The 18153-nt window shown below is 56.8% G+C and overlaps 1 protein-coding gene across 1 annotated transcript; it reads right to left on the bottom strand.

The window, feature by feature from the left end:
• Positions 1-1392: 1392 nt before the first annotated feature.
• On the bottom strand, positions 1393-17663 carry TUBB3 (tubulin beta 3 class III). The gene is made up of 8 exons (XM_060253869.1): positions 16714-17663; positions 16474-16597; positions 11577-12017; positions 11263-11463; positions 10012-10167; positions 6022-6130; positions 3872-3982; positions 1393-2781 (listed from the first exon to the last, which is right to left on the bottom strand). The coding sequence occupies exons 1-8, from the start codon at positions 17661-17663 to the stop codon at positions 1706-1708; spliced, it is 3168 nt and encodes a 1055-aa protein (XP_060109852.1). The 3' UTR covers positions 1393-1705.
• Positions 17664-18153: the final 490 nt, after the last annotated feature.

The raw sequence follows: 18153 nt of genomic DNA, 5'->3' as shown, positions 1-18153 counted from the left end.
CAGCATTGTCTACTGGCCACATTTCTCCAGGGCCTCTGACAGAAAAAGGTCTTCCACGTCACCTCCTACCTGGTGCTCTGACCTGGGGATTGAACCTGGGGCCTTCTGCATGCCAGGCAGCTGCTCTCCCACTGAGCCGCAGCCCAGCAATATTAGTCCTCCTCCCCCCCGCCCCCAGTCTTGGGAATCAGCGGTTTAGAATTTTGCCAGAAATCTCTTCCCCCACTCCACCCCCCACCATGGTTGCAGTTTCCCAGGTTCCTTACAGAGGAGAGGCCAGTTAAACCAGTATGTCACCTGTGCAATTTATGTCTCAAGAAAGTACGTGTATGTGCCCGAAGTTTCTCGGTTGGAGGTTAAAGGTATTGGTTAGAGAGTTGGAGGCCGGGTGCAACTCCGTGGGAGAGACCTTGATAAGGCTGTGTGAAGCCAAGAACTAGAGGAGAGGAGAACCAGATGCCTTGCCCTCCCCCCCCCCCGACCAGCTCCTGGAAGAAGAAGGTTGTGATTAGAAATGCAACAGAGGAAGGCAGGCACTGGGTCAGAGGGAGTTGAGGTCTGCTGCTGTGTCTCCACAAGCCACCATCTCTGGGCCCAGACACAGCTGTCAAAGGGACGACTTCTGGCATCGTGTTTCCCTCTGCATCGTGTTATCCCTGAGATAATAGCTGCTGTTGAGCCAACAGGACGATGTTGGCACTCTTGAAAAAACCTACCTGTGCCTAGAGTGCCCCCCACCTTTAAGCAGCAGTGCAGGTAGCAATCATAGAATTGGAAGGGACCTCAAGGGTCATCTAGAAGGAGAGCCCACCGCCTCCTGAGGAAGGTCAGGAAGTTCTTCCTAATGTTAAGCCGGAAACTCTTTGGATTTAATTTCAACCCATTGGTTCTGGTCCCGCCTTCCGAAGCCACAGAAAACAAATCCACCCCATCCTCTCTAGGACAGCCCTTCAAGGACTTGAAGATGGTGATCCTATCACCTCTCAGCCGCCTCCTCTCCAGGCTAAAAGTGCCCAACTCCTTCAACCTTTCTTCATAGGACTTGGTCTCCAGACCCCTCACCATCTTCATCACCCAATTCTGGACCCGTTCTCTTTCTTGTCCTTGTCCTCTTTCCAGACTGGCTGCAGTACAGACTCAGCCTTTTCTTTCTCCTTATTAAGAACAGGGAATGGGAGCTTTGGGACACATTCTGCAAGGGCAGTGTGTGTGTGTGTGTTTGTGTTTGTGTGGATTCTAACCCATCCTTACATTCTAGAGCCCTCTCTTTCCCACCCCAGCCCCACCCAGGGGGAGTTCAGAGGACTGGCTGGCTGAGGTCTCACTCTCGACCTTTCAGCCAGACTCTTTTTCTCCCCCCAGAAGCTGCTAAGAGAAGGCTAACTCAGGTGCTGAACAGCAATAGATTTATTAAGTATTCCAAAACATAAAAATAGACACAGACCAGTAAAAAATAAAGACCAGGGCCCTTGACATTATTAAAGTGATGGAGGACAGAAGGGCTGCACTAACTGATAAGACACGGGGAGGAGGGGAGGGGGGAAGACTGTACAGACGGAACAATCTTCCAGTTTGGAACCCTTGAATCAGAAGCAACTGGTTGCCTAGAACTCAGCAAAGGAGTAGCAAAAATGGAGGACAATGAACTAGAGGGCTTTGTCGGTGTTCAGCTCTCGCCGGGAGGAACTGAACGCGGCCCCCGCTCTCACTTGGCCCCTTGGGCCTCAGACTCTTCTTCATCATCCTCGTACATCTCGCCTTCCTCTTCAGCCGTCGCATCCTGGTACTGTTGATACTCAGAAACCAGGTCGTTCATGTTGCTCTCGGCCTCTGTGAACTCCATCTCATCCATGCCCTCCCCTGTGTACCAGTGGAGGAAGGCCTTGCGCCGGAACATGGCCGTGAACTGCTCTGAGATGCGCTTGAAGAGTTCCTGGATGGCCGTGCTGTTGCCGATGAAGGTGGACGACATCTTCAGGCCCCGAGGAGGGATGTCACAGACGGCCACTTTGACGTTGTTGGGGATCCACTCCACAAAATAGCTGCTATTCTTGCTCTGGATGGCCAGCATCTGTTCGTCCACCTCCTTCATGGACATGCGCCCTCTGAAGACGGTGGCCACGGTCAGGTAGCGGCCGTGGCGGGGGTCGCATGCCGCCATCATGTTCTTGGCATCGAACATCTGTTGGGTGAGCTCTGGCACGGTCAGGGCTCGGTACTGCTGGCTCCCGCGGGCCGTCAGTGGGGCAAAGCCGGGCATGAAGAAGTGGAGGCGGGGGAAGGGCACCATGTTGACAGCCAGCTTGCGGAGGTCTGCATTGAGCTGCCCAGGGAACCGCAGGGAGGTGGTGACGCCACTCATGGTGGCCGAGACGAGGTGGTTGAGGTCTCCGTAGGTGGGCGTGGCCAGTTTGAGGGTCCGGAAGCAGATGTCGTAGAGGGCTTCGTTGTCGATGCAGTAGGTCTCATCTGTGTTTTCCACCAGCTGGTGAATGGACAAGGTGGCGTTGTAGGGCTCCACCACAGTGTCGGACACTTTGGGGGAAGGCACCACACTGAAAGTGTTCATGATCCGGTCGGGGTACTCTTCACGGACTTTGCTAATGAGGAGGGTCCCCATTCCAGAGCCTGTGCCCCCGCCCAGAGAGTGGGTGAGCTGGAAGCCCTGGAGACAGTCACAGTTCTCACACTCCTTCCGCACCACGTCCAGGACAGAGTCCACCAGCTCGGCGCCCTCTGTGTAGTGCCCCTTCGCCCAGTTGTTCCCTGCACCACTTTGACCTGGGAAGGAAGGAAGGAAGGAAGGAAGGAAGGAAGGAAGAAAGAAAGAAAGAGACACCCGCTGACTTTGCTCCTTGCAAGTCCCAGGAGGCCACAGGGAAAGCTGTGCATCTGACCCTCTCTGTCCATCTGACCCTCTCTGACCCTCGTATTTCCTTTTACTCTTCTCAGAGCAAAAATGTCCTGACCATATTCCACCTGTTTGCACAACCTTAAGCACTCTGAGAAGGGCAAAAGGCTATTTGTTTTCACTAGATGTCATCTAAAACAGAGAAACATCTGTGAGCAGATCCCCAGGTATGACATTTCAAACAGTTTGTGTGTGTGAGTGTGTGTGTGTGAGAGAAGAGAATCTGGGGTCAGGGAAGAGAAATTAACTTTTCTCCAAGCTGTCTCCTCCTCTGTCAAAACAAGACACCCCCTGCCCCAAATTTGCTTTTAGCCCACGTAGCAAAAAAAGGCATTGCTCATTTCATACCTGCCTTTCCCCTCCCAGTTCTGAGTCGGGAAATGGCAACAGGGGAAAGAAGTCTTGAAATCCCCCCCCACGACGGTTGTGATCTGTCTTCAGTCTCCCCACAGGTGCTTTGGAAGTCAAATTGCACCAGGGAGCCATGCAGCACAGCAAGAAGCCAGCCCTCGGGCTTCCATGCACAGCTTTCCTGTTCTCTCCAAATGGGTGGAGTGTGGTCTGGGAAGGCCCAGAAGCCCAAGGGGCAGGGCAGGAAGAAAGTCTCTCTGGGAGGAATCCTTCCCAGGTCTTCTGACCCACAATTGTCATCTTCTATGGCCAGGTGCTCAACAGGAACCCACAAAGCTGGCTTCTGCTGAGTCAGGCCATTGGTCTATGTGGCCAGCAGGGGTTCTCCAAGGTCTCAGGCAGACACCACCCATTAGGTATCTCTCTTTCAACTGGAAATCACTGGAACTGGGGCTCTCTGCATGCCAAGCAGACACTGTGCCACTGAACCCTCCCCTTTCCCTGCTCTTTAGGTTTTCGAAAATCTTTAAACTGATCCAGCCCGAGAGCATGCAGAACTGGGTGGGGAAGCTCAGAGGGGAAGGGACGAGTGGAATGCAGGAACAATACCAAAGATGAAGTTGTCAGGTCTGAAGAGATGGCCGAAAGCCCCCGACCGGACACTGTCCATGGTGCCAGGTTCCAGGTCCACGAGGATAGCGCGAGGAACATACTTGTGAGCTGAAAGAGTGGGAAAGTTCCTTGAAGGGAGGCTCCTTGAGGAACTGTAGCCCTGTTATATCTCCCACCCAGGCCATAACTGAGCACCATCTGGCTTCTGCCCCTGCATGGAAGTGTCTTCCCATTACTGAAGAGCCTCCCTTCTCCTTTGCTGAGAAAGACCAAACAGGAGGTTGCATCTGACCCCTTCTCCCTCAGTATATTCTCCTGTTAGCAACACTAGCTGGGTAAAGGCAACTGCCCAGCAATGCTGGTTCCCCCCCCCCCCCCCCGTCCTTTCCGCCCTCAGTCCCACAAGCAGCTTCCCAGCTCTACCTAGGCAATTCCTCCTGCTTCTATTCAGATCTGCCTCTCTAAGGAAGATGAAGCAGAAGTTGGATGACAGCTGGGATCAAAAGAGGGCACTCCAGGAGGCCGTGTGCAAAGAGGAATTCAGCCCACAGTTGTGCCTCCTGCATTGGGGTTGGACTACATGACCCTGGAGGTCCCTTCCAACTCTATGATTCTATGATTTCTGTTGGTGCCTCACTTCCTTCAAGGGAGGGGGGCTTAGGAAGACACCCTGGATGCCATTCCCAGTGCTTGGGGGGATCCTTAATCCCCAGGCAATTCGGGAATGCGCTTCTGATGTCATTTCCAATGGCCCAGAAAGGAAGGACGGAAAGACCGTGACTGAAAGCGCAACCAGTGTCCCCTCTAAGCTGAGTTAGTGTGAGCTAGCTCACAGTTTTTAAGCCTCCAGCTCACACATTTTTATCTGAGCTCAGGAAAAATGACCCCAGAGCAAGCTAATTTATGCAGTGGCTCGCAACGTTAATGCCAGTAACTCACAAAGTGGAATTTTTGCTCACAAGACTCCACAGAAGAAGATGATGATGATTGTAGATTTATATCCCACCCTTCTCTCTGAATCAGAGTCTCAGAGTGGCTTACAATCTCCTTTATCTTCTTCCCCCACAACAGACACCCTGCAAGGTGGGTGGGGCTGAGAGAGATCTAATAAGAGAAGCTGCCCTTTCAAGGGCAATCTTGCATGGCAATTCCATTAGCTGCAAGTGGAGGAATGTGGAATCAAACCCGGTTCTCCCAGATAAGAGTCCGTGCACTTAACCACTACATCAAACAGCATAGAGCAGGGGTGTCAAACAAGCAGCCCGGAGGCTGAATCAGGCTCCAGGAGGGCTCCTATCAGGCCCCTGAGCAACTAGCTCTTGTCCGCTTCCTTCTCCCTCTCTCTTGCTTCCTTCTGCATCTCAGCTTGCTTTGCAAGGCTTGCTCAGTCACACAGAAGCGACAGAGCAAAACCTCTATATTCTCCATTGGCTGAGGCTCCTCCCTTGGGGAGGAAAGTAGGGAGGCAGAGCTTGCTTTGCCAGGCTCTTTGAATTCCACAGCAGAGCTACTGTGCCAAGCCTCTCTTCCTTCTCTTGGCTGAGGCTCCTCCCCTTCCTGGTCCCCTGAGGAGGGAGGGAAAGAGCCAGAGCTTCCTTTGCCCAGTTCCCTGGATCCCATGGGAGAGATACAAAGAAAACACCTTTAAGACCAACAAGCGCTGATGTTTTAACCATGTTTTAAGGTGGTTTTTAAAAAAAAATCTTTGTATTTGTCTGTGTCCTTTAAAAAGTTTTTATCTCTGCTACCTGATCTTAAATTGGTACACATATGGCCCGGCCTGACAAGGTCTCATTTATGTCAGATCCGTCCCTCATAACAAATGAGTTCGACACGCCTGGCTTAGAGGGAGGAGAAGAAGCAGCTTGCAGATTTATACCCCGCCCTTCTCTCTGAATCAGAGACTCAGAGCAGCTCACAATCTCCTTTATCTCCTTCCCCCACAACAGACTCCCTGTGAGGTGAGTGGGGCTGAGAGGGCTCTCCCAGAAGCGGTCCTTTCAAGGACAACCTCTGCCAGAGCTCTGGCTGACCCAAGGCCATTCCAGCAGGTGCAGTGGGGATTCAAACCGGGTTCTCCCAGATAAGAGTCTGTGGACTTAACCACTATATCAAACTGGCTCTCTGGAGTATTGAGTACAACTTACAGGAGGCTTCATTGTAATAGACGCTGATCCTTTCCAACTGTAGATCGGAGTCTCCCACATAGTTCCCGCTGGGGTCTATCCCATGTTCATCGCTGATCACCTCCCAGAACTGAGGGAAGAGCAAGAGGAGGTTAGAAAAGGCAGGGCCTTCTTCCAGGCAGCTCCCTTCACTGTGGGCAGCTGGAAAGTCCAAAGATGTGGAGGGAGAAGTCCAGTCCTGTTCTGTGTTGTGCTTTCACTAAAGCACCTGACAGAGCCCTGATGATGGAGCTGTGGTCAGATCCAGGAAGGCTGCTCTCTCCTATAGATCCCAGCAAGGACAGACAGTGCTATGGAATTAGCCATGGATTTTAGACAGATTGTGTGTGATGGACTTAAGACAGTATTTGCAAGATTGCATTTGCTGCTTTGGCCAGCAGCTCAGCTTATGGGCAGTTTCCCCGCCTGTGGTAATTGGAGATTATCAGCAAAACCACCCTTGAAAGGCCTACTGGTCAGAAAGCAGACAGTGGCTATTGGCTTCCAGCAGCCTCGGGCTCTTCTTGAGAGCTATCGGTGCTGCTGAAGGGATCTGGCCATGGTGCTGAAACCACAGCCACCCCATGGCCTCCATTATAGTTCCATGTAACCTCTTTTGAACTGGGGCTGGAGCCAGACATGCAAATTGCTAGTTGCCTTGTCTTCTCATGTTCAGCTCAGATAAGAGAGAACTCAAACTGGGCACTGCCCTGCTATTGAACCAGCTCTGCCCCCTTCCTCAGTACAAAGGATGCCATGCTTGGCCATGAAAAAGTAGCTGAGCTCTGCGCAGGTTCAAGTACAGGTCTGAAACACAACAGTGTTCTGTCTTGGAAATAAGAGATAGCTAAATAGAGTCAGTGGAGGGGAAAACAGCAATGCCCTTCCAATGCTGAGTATTGCAAGAAGAGGAACAGCATAGGCCAGGGGTGTCAAACATGCGGCCCGGGGGCCAAATCAGCCCCCCCCCCCCAGAGGGCTCCTATCAGGCCCCCGAGGAACTGGCTGTCATCTGCTTCCTCCTCCCTCTCTCTTGCTTCCATCTGCATAACAGCTTGTTTTGCCAGGCTTGCTCAATCATACAGGAGCTAGAGAGCAAAGCCTCTGTTTTCTCCATTGGCTGAGGCTCCTCTGTTGGGGAGGAAGGGGGGGAGGGAGAGCTTGTTTTTCCAGAATCTCTAAATTGCACAGCAGAGCTACTGAGCCAAGCCTCTCTTCCTTTTATTGGCTGAGGCTCCTTCCCCCAGTCCCCTGGGGAAGGAAGGAAAAAGCCAGAGCTTCCTTTGCTCCATTCCCTAGATCCCATGGGACAAATACAAAGAAAGCACCTTTAAGACCAATGAGTGCCAACTTTTAAAGCATGTTTTAAGTTCAAAAAATAATTGTGTTTGTTTGTGTCCTTTGTATCTTTGCTACCTAATCTTAAATACAGCCTGGCCTGACATGGCCCAGCCCGACAAGGTCTAATCCAGCCCTCCTAACAAATGAGTTCGACATCCCTGGCATAGAGAGTAAACAGGGGCCATTTCTCTGAGTGCTCCAGGGAGAGTGCCCAGTGCTTATGGTTCCATTTCTAGCACTCTGCCTTGAAACAAAGGGCTTCCTCCAGGCAGAGGCTAAATGGGTTCCTGTTACAGGATGAGAGTGAAGTTGGGTTTTTTGGGGGGGGGGGGGAGGCAAAGACATTGGCTCTTTCTGGCCAGCAGAATGGGGGCAAAAGCCTGAGCAGGAGCTTTCCTAGGGGTCTGATGACTCCTTGTGGGGCGGGGGGGGGGATGGGGTCTTTACTGCCCGCTCTCTTTAGTAGAAGACCTGTCACTATCAGACTAAGAAGGCAAAAGGGAACTCACAACCAGGTGAGCCAGGCTGGGGAGGCCCTGGGCTCTGTCTGCGTGGGATGGCCTCCCTCCCCCAGGACTGGGTGCAGCAAACTGTGTCCTGAGAAGGACCCTTTGCCAAGGATTCCTTCCTGAAACAAAGAGAGCTCCGGCTGGAGACGCCCAGATGACTCAGTCTCCACCGCCAGATCCCTTCTGGGGGCAACTCCCCGGGTTGTGAGCTTGGGCCCATTCTAGCAGACAAGGTGTTTGGCTTGGACTGAGACCTGAGTTCTGATTCTCTGCTCGGCCTTAAACTCAGGCGTAGGCCTCGGGTAATTTAGTCTCTTAGCAAAGTCTTCCTCACAGGGTTGATTTGGGCCAAATGGGCACCAGGCAGGGCTCTGTGAGAGGAAGGGCAGGACGCAAGAGCTGTTCCTGTCGAGAGGCAGAAATGCCAAAGCGAGCGGCTAAGCTCCCTGCAGGGCTGCCTCAAACAAAGGCTTTCCAGCCAACGCCCCCCGTTCGGTGCCAGATGCTGCGGGGGTCTTCTGCAGCCCGGATGAGGTCAGCAGGTGTTGCAAAGCAGCCTCCCTTAGGGAAGCCCAGCTCAGCTGGAGGAGCGGCCGGAGCGTCTGGCGGCCCACAAAAGAAGCCTCAGCCCCGCCCAGTTCCGGTGTGTCAATCACTCGCCAGGGCCAGCGGCTGGCGCTGGATTCTCCGGGCTGCTCTGCATATGCCTGCCAGAGGGTTGAGGTGGCCGGCTGACGACTCCAGCTCCTTGGCACATCTTACTCTGGAGCAGGGAGCCCCGCGGCCCCTTCCAGCCGGCTCATCCCCTCCCTCGGCCCCCAGCACCGAAAGCGGTGCCTCCTTCTCTCCAGGGGAACCGGCCCTGCCCGGGGAGGGCAGGAAGAGGCTGGGGGCTGGGTTCAGGAGCCAGCCCTTCCGGAGGAGCCTTGAGGGGGGGCGCTCTGACTGCAGAGGTGTGGCACCTCCCGGGGCTCCCCGGAGTCGTCTGGCACCAGACAGATGGCCGGGCGCTCCTGCGGGGAGCCATGGCACCATAAGCCCGGGCTGGCTGGAGGGGAGATTGGCAGCTTCGCCGGGCTCATTGGCTTCAAGAGCTTGGGCAGGGGGCGGAGAGGATGAATGGCAGGTGTCTGCCCTCCCCTCCTTCCCTCCCCGGCCCGAGAGGGCCCAGCTGCGGAGGCACCAGAGGGCTGATTCGATTTCAGCCCCCCCCCCGACGGAGCGCTAAGTGGCCCCCTCCCTCCCTCCCTCGCATTCAGAGCAGGCACAGATGCCGGGCGGCGGGGGGGGGGGGGCGCATCTTCCCCAGCCGGCTTTGTCCCCCAGGCTCAGCCACAGGCGCCGGGCAGAGCCTGCCAAGCTGAACCTCGACGGGCCGGGCTCTCCTTCAGGGCAAACGCAGCCAGGCTCCCCAGAGAGGGGGCGGAGGACCCCCAGGACGCTCCCTGCCTTCCCACCCCAGGCGCTGCCAGCAACGGCCCTTTCTTCTCGCAGGAGCCCGGGCAAGGCGCAGGACCCCAGCTTCCCTCCCCTCTTTGTCCCCCGCCCCGGCCTGCGTCAGGAAAGGGGGTGTGTTGGCTCCAAGGACGCCACCGCCTCCCCCGAGAGCCCAGCGCCACCCGCCCCACAGCCTGGCAGAGCCGGGAGGAGACCGGACAAAGGACCCCCCCCCCCGTCCCGAGAAGAGCCCTGCTCTCCTGCCCGCCCCCATCGCCAGAACCCAGCTGTCCCGCAAGGTCACCGCGACTCCAGCCGCAAGGTCACCCGTCGAGTCCCCCGCGGCCCGGAGACCTCTTTGTTCCAGCCCCGCCCTGGTGGCCCCGCCGCCGGCTGCGGAAAGGGAAAGAAGCCCCCCCCCCCCCCTCTGAGGCTGGGCAGGAGGCCGGGAGGAGAGCCGGCACAAAGGGACCCGCCCCTCCCTCCCGCCCGCCCCCTCCAGGCCGGGATGCGGCGGGGCTGGGTGGACACCCAGCCTGGGGGCCCGGAGAGGAGCCAGCTGCGAAGGGGAGCCAGTGCCCCCCGCCCTCCCCAGGGCTGGAGGTCCCGGCCTGAGCCGTGCGCCCCGTCGGGGGGAGGAGGGAAGGGCTGGAGGGGGCTCTGTGGCCGCTGCAGCCGCCCTTACCTTGGCTCCGATCTGGTTGCCGCACTGGCCCGCCTGGATGTGCACAATCTCTCTCATGCTGCGACGGCGGCGGCTGCGTTGCTGGGCGGCTGCGGCGGGCTGGAGGGCGCGGGCGGGCGGGCGGCGGTGGGCGGCTGGCTGGGCGGAGGCGGGCGGCTGCCGGCGGCGGGTTTTATGGGCGCCTCGCGCTGCACCCGGGCCGGCCCGCTGACGTCACCACCTCCCTCGCCGCCAATCAGGAGGCGCCGCTGCAAAGGACTGCGCCAGCCCCGCTGCCGCAGCAGCATCAGCACCACCTCCAGCACCAGCAGCAGCCCCGACGACGACCACGCCGTCCCGAGCCTGCCCCCCCCCCACCTTCACCAGCCACGCCTCAGTCAGCCAAGAGGGGCCCTTCCAGGCCACAAAGAGGAGTCGGAGGAGAGCAGGGCCCTCCCCACGCTGGCCCCACCCCGTCCCGGACTCCTTTCTGGCTGTGCCAGGGGTGGGCAGCGGGAGAGTGACGGGGCTGACCGTTCCGCCTGCATTTTCCCTGCCCTGACCCCCCCCCCGCGCCCCCCCATAGCGGTGCCTTTGCAGGTCGAGGGACAGGGGGGCGGGGGGCGTGAAGGGCGGCCGGGGGTGCCCTAGAAGCCGCAGCGCCGGTGACAGACGGAGGCGGGGACGACAGCGTTGCCACTCTCCCGGAGTGGCCTGGAGATCTCCCGGAAGTACAAATGCTCTCCAAGCGATAGGGTTCAGTTCTCCTGGGAAGGGCGGTTGGGAGACTGCAGGACATTCTACCTGGCTGAGGTCTCCCCCCCTTCCCACACCCCACTCACAAATCTTCGGGAAATTCCCAATTCGGAGTTGGCAACCCTAGGCGGGGGGGAGGAGCTGGGGAAGCCGGTGACACAGACGCCGCCTCCTCCCCCGCCCCCCCCCAGCTTCTTGGAGGGCTGCCGTCTCTCCCCCTCCCCTCTCCTGGCGGGGGCTGGGTAAGGCCGTGGGGAGGGGCCGGGCTTGCGTCACCTCTCGGGTGGGCTTCTTTGTCTCTGGGCTCCGGAGGGACAACAAAGGCCGGCGGCAGGGGAAGGAGGAGGGGGCTGGCACACGGCGGGGGGGGGGCTGCTCCTGCATCCCAGAGGGCAGAGGGCTGGCTGGGGTCATGCTGGGCGGGAGGGGCCGGCGCGGGGAGGACCCTGCAAGGGGGAGGGGCGAGGAGGACTCCCCCCCCGCCGGCGCCCAGCAGGAGGAGGCCTCGCCACCCACCCAGGCTGTCAGCGGCTCCTTCCCCAGTCGCGGCCGGAGAGCAGCGGCAGCAGCCGGGCTGAGGTCCACCGGGAGGGCGCACAAGGAGCCCCTTCCGCTGTCCGGACTCCCGCAGCAGGGCGGAGCGCGCCTCTCCGGCACCACCAGGCGCTCCGGGACGCCGCTCCCCGCCCCAGCCCTTCTCCCCTGCAAGGGGCGCGCCTGCATGGGGGGGGGGGGCAGGCAGGGCAGGCTGAGAGACCCCCCCCCGGGACCGCCCTCCCTCCCTCGCAGGGCCGCTTCCCAGAGCCAGGCGGGCTCCCTGCCCCAGCTACACAGGCCAGGAGCCGGGACCGCCGCACCCCCCGCTGCGAGGGCTGGACCTCCTTCTTCCCCTCCGGAGGCCGGGCCGGGGAGCCTCCCTTCCAGATCTGCTCACGAGTCCGGGGCGGGGCGGGGCGGGGGGGCTGATGAGCATCAATTCTGGCGCCGGAGAAGCCGCGCTGGGGGCCCGCCGGCCGGCCGTCGGAAGAAGGAGGGCGGGAGGGAGCCCGAAGGGCAGCGCGCTCGGCAGAAGCAGCAACCCGGGGGGCGAAGGGGGAGGAGGTGAAGCTGCCTCCTTTCTTAATCTGTACTCCCCTTCCTTGCCCGCCCCCCGGCGCCAGGTGGCGTTCATGGCTGGGCGCCCCTCGCTTCGGGCAGAAGTGCTGGCAGGGCAGGCCGAGGGCTGGTGGGCACCTCGTCTGGGCTCCTTCCTGGGGGCCTTTGCCCAGGAGCTGGCGCACATGAAAGAGCCCCCGGTAGGGAGAGAAGCCTTCCCCGCTTCTGGCGCCTTGGCCCTGGCCAGCCGGGCGGGGGGGAGATCTGCCTCTTCTCCCTCCCTCCCTCTGGGTGGGGCATCAAGGGAAACGCCCTGCAGGATGAGGAGGGGGCGCGGGGGGAGGAGGGAGACAGTGTTTTTAAACTGTGGCTGTCAATTTTTAAGTTATGCACCAAAGAGACCCACAGTACATTTTGTTTCAGCAGAGCAAGAGTGAAGTAAAAGTGGGGCTCGCTTCACTCCAGCATTCGTTTTGTTTCCTTGTTCGTGTGCGTGTCCACGCCCCCCCTCCCCCGTGTCACAGCCCTTCCTCCCCCCACAGAGATGAAAAGGCAGGGAAAGGTGGCGGGGGGGGGGGGGACTCTCCTTTCCTCAAATCCTGAGTAGCACCAGATTCTCATTCCGCACTTTTTGGATGCAAAGGCGAAAAGGACTGAACACATTTCACTATTACCAGAGTAACCTTGGGGTCCTTATCACAAAGCAAGAGAAACAGAGACAGGGGGACAAAAAAGGTAAAGATAGTCCCCTCTGCAAGCCACAGTCGTTTCTTTGCCTGAGACCCTGGAAAGCAGCTGCCAGTCTGAGTAGACAATACTGACTTTGATGGTCTGATTCAGTATAAGGCAGCTTCATGTGTTTCACAGCAGACTTTGCCATTGCCTTCCCCAGTCTTTTACACTTTCCCTCCAGCAAGCCGGGGACTAATTTTACTGACCTCAGAAGGATGGAAGGCTGAGTCAACCTCGAGACAGCTACCTGAACCCAGCTTCTGCTGGAATCAAACTCAGGTCGTGAGCAGAGTTCAGACTGCAGTACTGCTGCTTTACCACTCTGCGCCATGGGGCCACTCCTTCTCCAAAGGAAAGGAAAAGGAAAGGTCCCCTGTGCAAGCACCAGTCGTTTCCGACTCTGGGGTGACGTTGCTTTCACAACATTTTCACGGCAGACTTTTTACAGGGTGGTTTGCCATTGCCTTCCCCAGTCTTTTACACTTTCCCCCCAGCAAGCTGGGGACTCATTTTACTGACCTCAGAAGGATGGAAGGCTGAGTCAACCTTGAGACGGCTACCTGAACCCAGCTTCTGCTAGGATCGAACTCAGGTCATGAGCAGAGAGCTTGGATTGCAGTACTGCAGCTTTACCACTCTGCACAACTGAACAATTCATATGAGAGAGATGCTCTCCAGAATCCATCTCTGTTGGGCAGAGATACACCCCGACAAGCAGGCAGATCAATGCACATCTGTGCTATTCTTTGGTATGGGGAGACACGCATACCGAAACCCCGGGGCTAAGCCCTCTTCCCTGCAAGCCCCTGGGAAGGCCCCTTCCCAGTAATGAGCAGTCATGGTGTTGATTCATCCTACCATTTTACATAAGTGAATTCTTTCAGCAAGGACGCACGTGCCAGATCCATCTCATGGACAAATCTCTAAGTTTCTCAGTGTCATTGCAAAAGCAATAACAGCAACGTATCTGGAAAGAGAGGCTGACTTGCTTTGCAACATGTGGAGCTGTTGCCAAATGCCAGAGCCAGAGATGGTGGCCACTGGGCCCTGCTGCTCCTTGGTTCCAGGCTTTGCTCTTGAGGGCAAGCCAGCCCTGCCCAGGATCTCTCAGGATACCCCAGGCTGCTTCTGAACCTGGCCCTGCCTCCTGCCATGGGGGCCACAGCCAGCTCCGCAGCTCTGCTATTCACTTCCTTGTCCTCTTCCTGGTGGCATCTCGGGGGTCTGGACACCAAGTCCTACGAGAAAAGCTGGAGATGTTTAGCCTGGAGAGGAGATGACTGAGAGGGGATAGGATTACCATCTTCAAGTACCTGAAGGGCTGCTGTCCTAGAGAGGATGGTGTGGAATTGCTTTCTGTGGCCCCCAAAGATTGACCAAAATCAATGTGTTGAAATTAAATCAGAAGAGTTTTCAACTAAACATGAGGAAGAACTTCCTGACCGTCAGAGCGGTTCCTCAGTGGAACAGGCTTCCTTGGGAGGTGGGGGGCTCTCTTTCATTGGAGTTTTTAAGCAGAGGCTAAATGTCCATCTGACAGCAGTGCTGATTCTGTGACTTAGGCAGATCCTGAGAAGGAGGGAGGAAGGGCTGCACCAGGGCTTAGTTCTTTCTTACACCCCCAGGGAGATGATGATGGCCACTTTGGAGTCAGGCAGCAATTTTTCACTAGGTCAAGGGATCCTGGAGGTTTTGGCCATCTTTTGGGTGCGGAGCTGGTGTCACTGTGTGTGTGTGTGTGTGTGTGTGTGAGGGGGGGGAGGTATTTGTGAAGTTCATGTATTGTGCAGGGGGTTGGACTAGATGACCCTGGAAGTCCCTTTCATGATTTTGTCCTCTCCTCTGGGAAAAGGCAGGGCAGGGGCAAAGCCCAAGGTGGAAGGGAGCATTTAGCATGAGAGAAACAGGGCATGGAAGGTGCAGGGGTTCAAAGCAGTATCTCCTGAAAGCTCTGGGTTGTTGCTTCCATTCAACAGGAAGGACGTGGACATTTGCTGTGCCCCCCCCCATCTCTCCCAGCAGGGCTTCTGGGCCTCCAACATTGGAATCTCATGGCCTCGGCCTCGAGCATTTGCCTCATCCTCCTAGGCCTTTCTGCTGTGTCGTGTGAGGCTGCAGGGGGGCAGAGAAACTCAGCCTGGAAGGTCCAGCCAGAGGCCCCACCAAGCAAACACTCTCTAGACTCCAGTGCCTGCAGTACTTCAAGTCCTTGAAGAGCTCTCCTATAGAGGATGGGGTGGAATTGTTTTCTGTGGCCCTGGAAGGTAGGACCAGAACCAATGGGTTGAAATTAAATCAAAAGAGTTTTCGGCTCATCTTCAGGAAGAACTTCCTGACCGTTAGAGCGGTTCCTCAGTGGAACAGGCTTCCTTGGAAGGTGGGGGGGCTCTCCTTCCTTGGAGGTTTTTAAAGAGAGGCTAGATGGCCATCTGACAGCAATGAGGATCCTGTGAATTTAGGGGGAGGTGTTTGTGAGTTTCCTGCATTGTGCAGGGGGTTGGACTAGATGACCCTGGAGGTCCCTTCCAACTCTAGGATTCTGTGATTCCAGCTGACAAGACCTCCAGGAGCCATTCTCTGGGAAACCTGGAGGTACCTCTTTGGGGGAGGCTGTGATGGGCAGCTCCAGGGCTTTCTTTGGAGCAGGAACTCCTTTGCATATTAGGCCACACCCCACTGATGAAGCCAATCCTCCAAGAGCTTACAGGGCTCTTTTTACTCTAAAAAAAAAAAAGACCCAGGCAACTCTCTGTTCCTAGCCAGTGCCCCATAAGCTGCTTTCTGGAACTTTGTCTCAGCATCCTTTTCCCTTGCAAGTGAGGTGGGGTAGGTTGGGGGGCTTAGTTGTGTGATGTGAACCATCCCTCACTGCAGCCCTTCTGCTTAAACGGACACCCCCCTCGTGACAGTTTTCATGAGAATTAAAACACACCGATGGAGAAGATTGGTTCTATGTCTTTGCTGTAACGTTAGGTTTGGCCCAGGACATGAGGCCTGTGGTTTGTTTGATATTTGCTATTCTCCCCAGTGGAATCCCAAAGCAGCTTGCATCATTCTTCTCTGTTTTACCCTCGCAACAACCCTCGGAGGACGGATATGCTGCTATCAAGGCAGTTTCCCTGCCAGAGCTTGGATTCCACCCAACAAATCTTTGCTTGAGTCCAGGGGGGGGGTCACTGTGTGAGTTCGCACCCACCCCACCCCCCATTTTACTCCCACAACAATCCTGTGAGGTAGGTGAGGCAGAACAAATGACTAGCAAGGAGCTTCATGGCAGAGTGACCACTGCACCCCACAGCCACAAGAGAGGCACTTCTGAGGCCTGCCGGCAAGATTCCCCCGGGAGGGGGGGCAATGGATGCTGGGCAAGGCTTGGGCAGGAGAGGGAGGATCATTCAGCTGGCAGCTTTCTTAAAGAAGCCTCAAGGGCTGCAGGTGCAAGCATTTCTCACACACACACACAAGTGAAGGGAGGGGGGGGAGCGGTATTTGTGAATTTCTTGCATTTTGCAGGAGGTGGGGCTAGATGACCCTGGAGGCCCCTTCCAACTTTATGATTCTAAGTCTTGGCTGCTGCCTGGAACTCCCCTGGCTCTCCATCAGCCATAGTGCCCTTAGAAAGGGGGGGGGGAGTGGGGTACAAATGCCAGACACCGGCCTGCTGGAGACACATGCATGGTGCCTGTCTGGCTGGTTACAAGGAACATGAACTCAGTACATACTCAGAAACATTCTTGTTTATTATTACCCTGGAAGGCCCTGGGCTGATCCTTGACATGCAAAACTCTCTCTCTCGCACACACACACTCACACACACACACAGAGTTCTGTACTATCACAAGCAGACCACGACACCAAAGCACCTTCCTCTCTGGGCAGGGGTGAGAAGGGGTCACCTACAGCAGGAGCAGGGAAGAGACAAAAAGTTGCTGCACCCGAATCCTGCCTGGACCGCACAGGTCCTCGGAAAGCAAAACAGGCCACGTCCACCACCTCTGCCAGCGGCAGAGTGACCTCGATCCTCCTTGGCATGGTTTGCCAAGCTCAGAGCACCAGGGGGCGCTACGCTTCCGGTTGCAAGGAGGCCCCTCTGAGGCGGGGGGGGGGGGGGCAGCCGCAGCTCTGCTCCCCCAGCCTCACCTCCCCCAGCGACACATCGCCACCTCTTTCAGAGTTTTCCGGAGCTCCTCGCTGCGGAAGGCGTAGATGATGGGGTCCACCACGGAGTTGCAAATGACGAGGATGACGCAGAGGTTGAAGTACTGGAAGTAGCAGTTGCAGAAGGGGTGGCTGGGGCAGGTGACGAAGAGGATCAGGTGGAGGAAGAAGGGCCCCCAGCAGACAAAGAAGACTCCCAGCAGCAGAGTGAGGGTGATGGCCCCCTTCATGCTGGTCGCCTGGGGGGCGGTGTGTTTCCGGTGCATCCTGGAGATCGCCCGGGCGTGCTGGCGAGCCAGCATGAACATGTGGATGTAGAGCCCCATGATGAGGATCACCATGAAGAGCAAGTAGGTCAGCAGGCACAGCACCACGGTTTTGTTGTCATCGAAGGCAATGAAGATGGTGCTGGCACTCGTGCTGACCACCCAGATGGCCACGATGATGAGGACTGCCCGCTGGATGGTCATGATGCTGTGGTAGCGCAAGGCGTAGAAGATGGTGATGTAGCGGTCAATGGCGATGACCCCCAGGAAGGACAGCGAGGCCATGAAGGAGCAGCAGATGAGCACGTCCAGGATGTTGTCCATATGGCGTGCCGTCTGGTCCTCCAGGATCATCACCCGGTTGTCTATCAGGAGGATGAAGATGGTCTCCACAAAGTTGCTGATGCTCACCAGTATGTCCGAGACAGCCAGGCAGCAGAGGAAGTAGTACATGGGCGAGTGCAGGTTCCGGTTCTTGATGATGGCCGCCATGACCAGCACGTTCTCCACCAAGCTCAGCAGGCCGAGAGTCAGGAAGAGTTCGCTGGGAATGACAACGGTGTGCTTGTGGCCACAGGATGTCCTGTTGGTCACATTGGCTTCTGGAACGGCAGCTGTGACATTGGGGGCGACTGGCTGCAGCTTCACGGGAGAGGACATGGGCATCTTTACAATTTTGCAGGATCCTGGCTGAAGAAAACAGAGAAGAACCGGAGGAAAACCAGTGAGAGCCGAATACAGAGTTCTTCCTCCAGATAACTTACTTGGCATTTGGAGAAGAGAAGCACAGGGAGATCATCCCAAGAACTCACCTAAGGCTCTGGACCCTCCAAGATATCTGTAACACCAGAACTTCCTTCCAGGGACTGGGTCTCTCTCAGAATGAACAGGTGAGACCAGAAGTCCTCCAGTCCAAAGGTGGAGGTTGCAGCCTCTGTACGTTTTGCTGCTCAGTGGACTTCCTTGGTACAACACCACCCTTGAAATCCCAGAGTTGTGCCTTCTGCTGGGTCCTTGTTATGAGTTCTTGACATTCATCCTCCTTCTGCACTCTTTCTCCTTGGGCAGCCAGAAGGGGAGGAACAAGCTGATCCCTCCGTCTTTCTCTCTGTCTGGTGAAGAGCTGCTCCAACTTTCAAGCCCTCCTTGGTTTTGC

The sequence above is a fragment of the Heteronotia binoei genome, chromosome 14 (genome assembly GCF_032191835.1).
Source record: "Heteronotia binoei isolate CCM8104 ecotype False Entrance Well chromosome 14, APGP_CSIRO_Hbin_v1, whole genome shotgun sequence".
In the NCBI taxonomy this organism is placed as follows: Eukaryota; Metazoa; Chordata; class Lepidosauria; order Squamata; family Gekkonidae; genus Heteronotia; species Heteronotia binoei.
The sequence above is the reverse complement of the archived record's forward strand: the minus strand, read 5'-3'. Positions and strand labels throughout refer to the sequence as shown.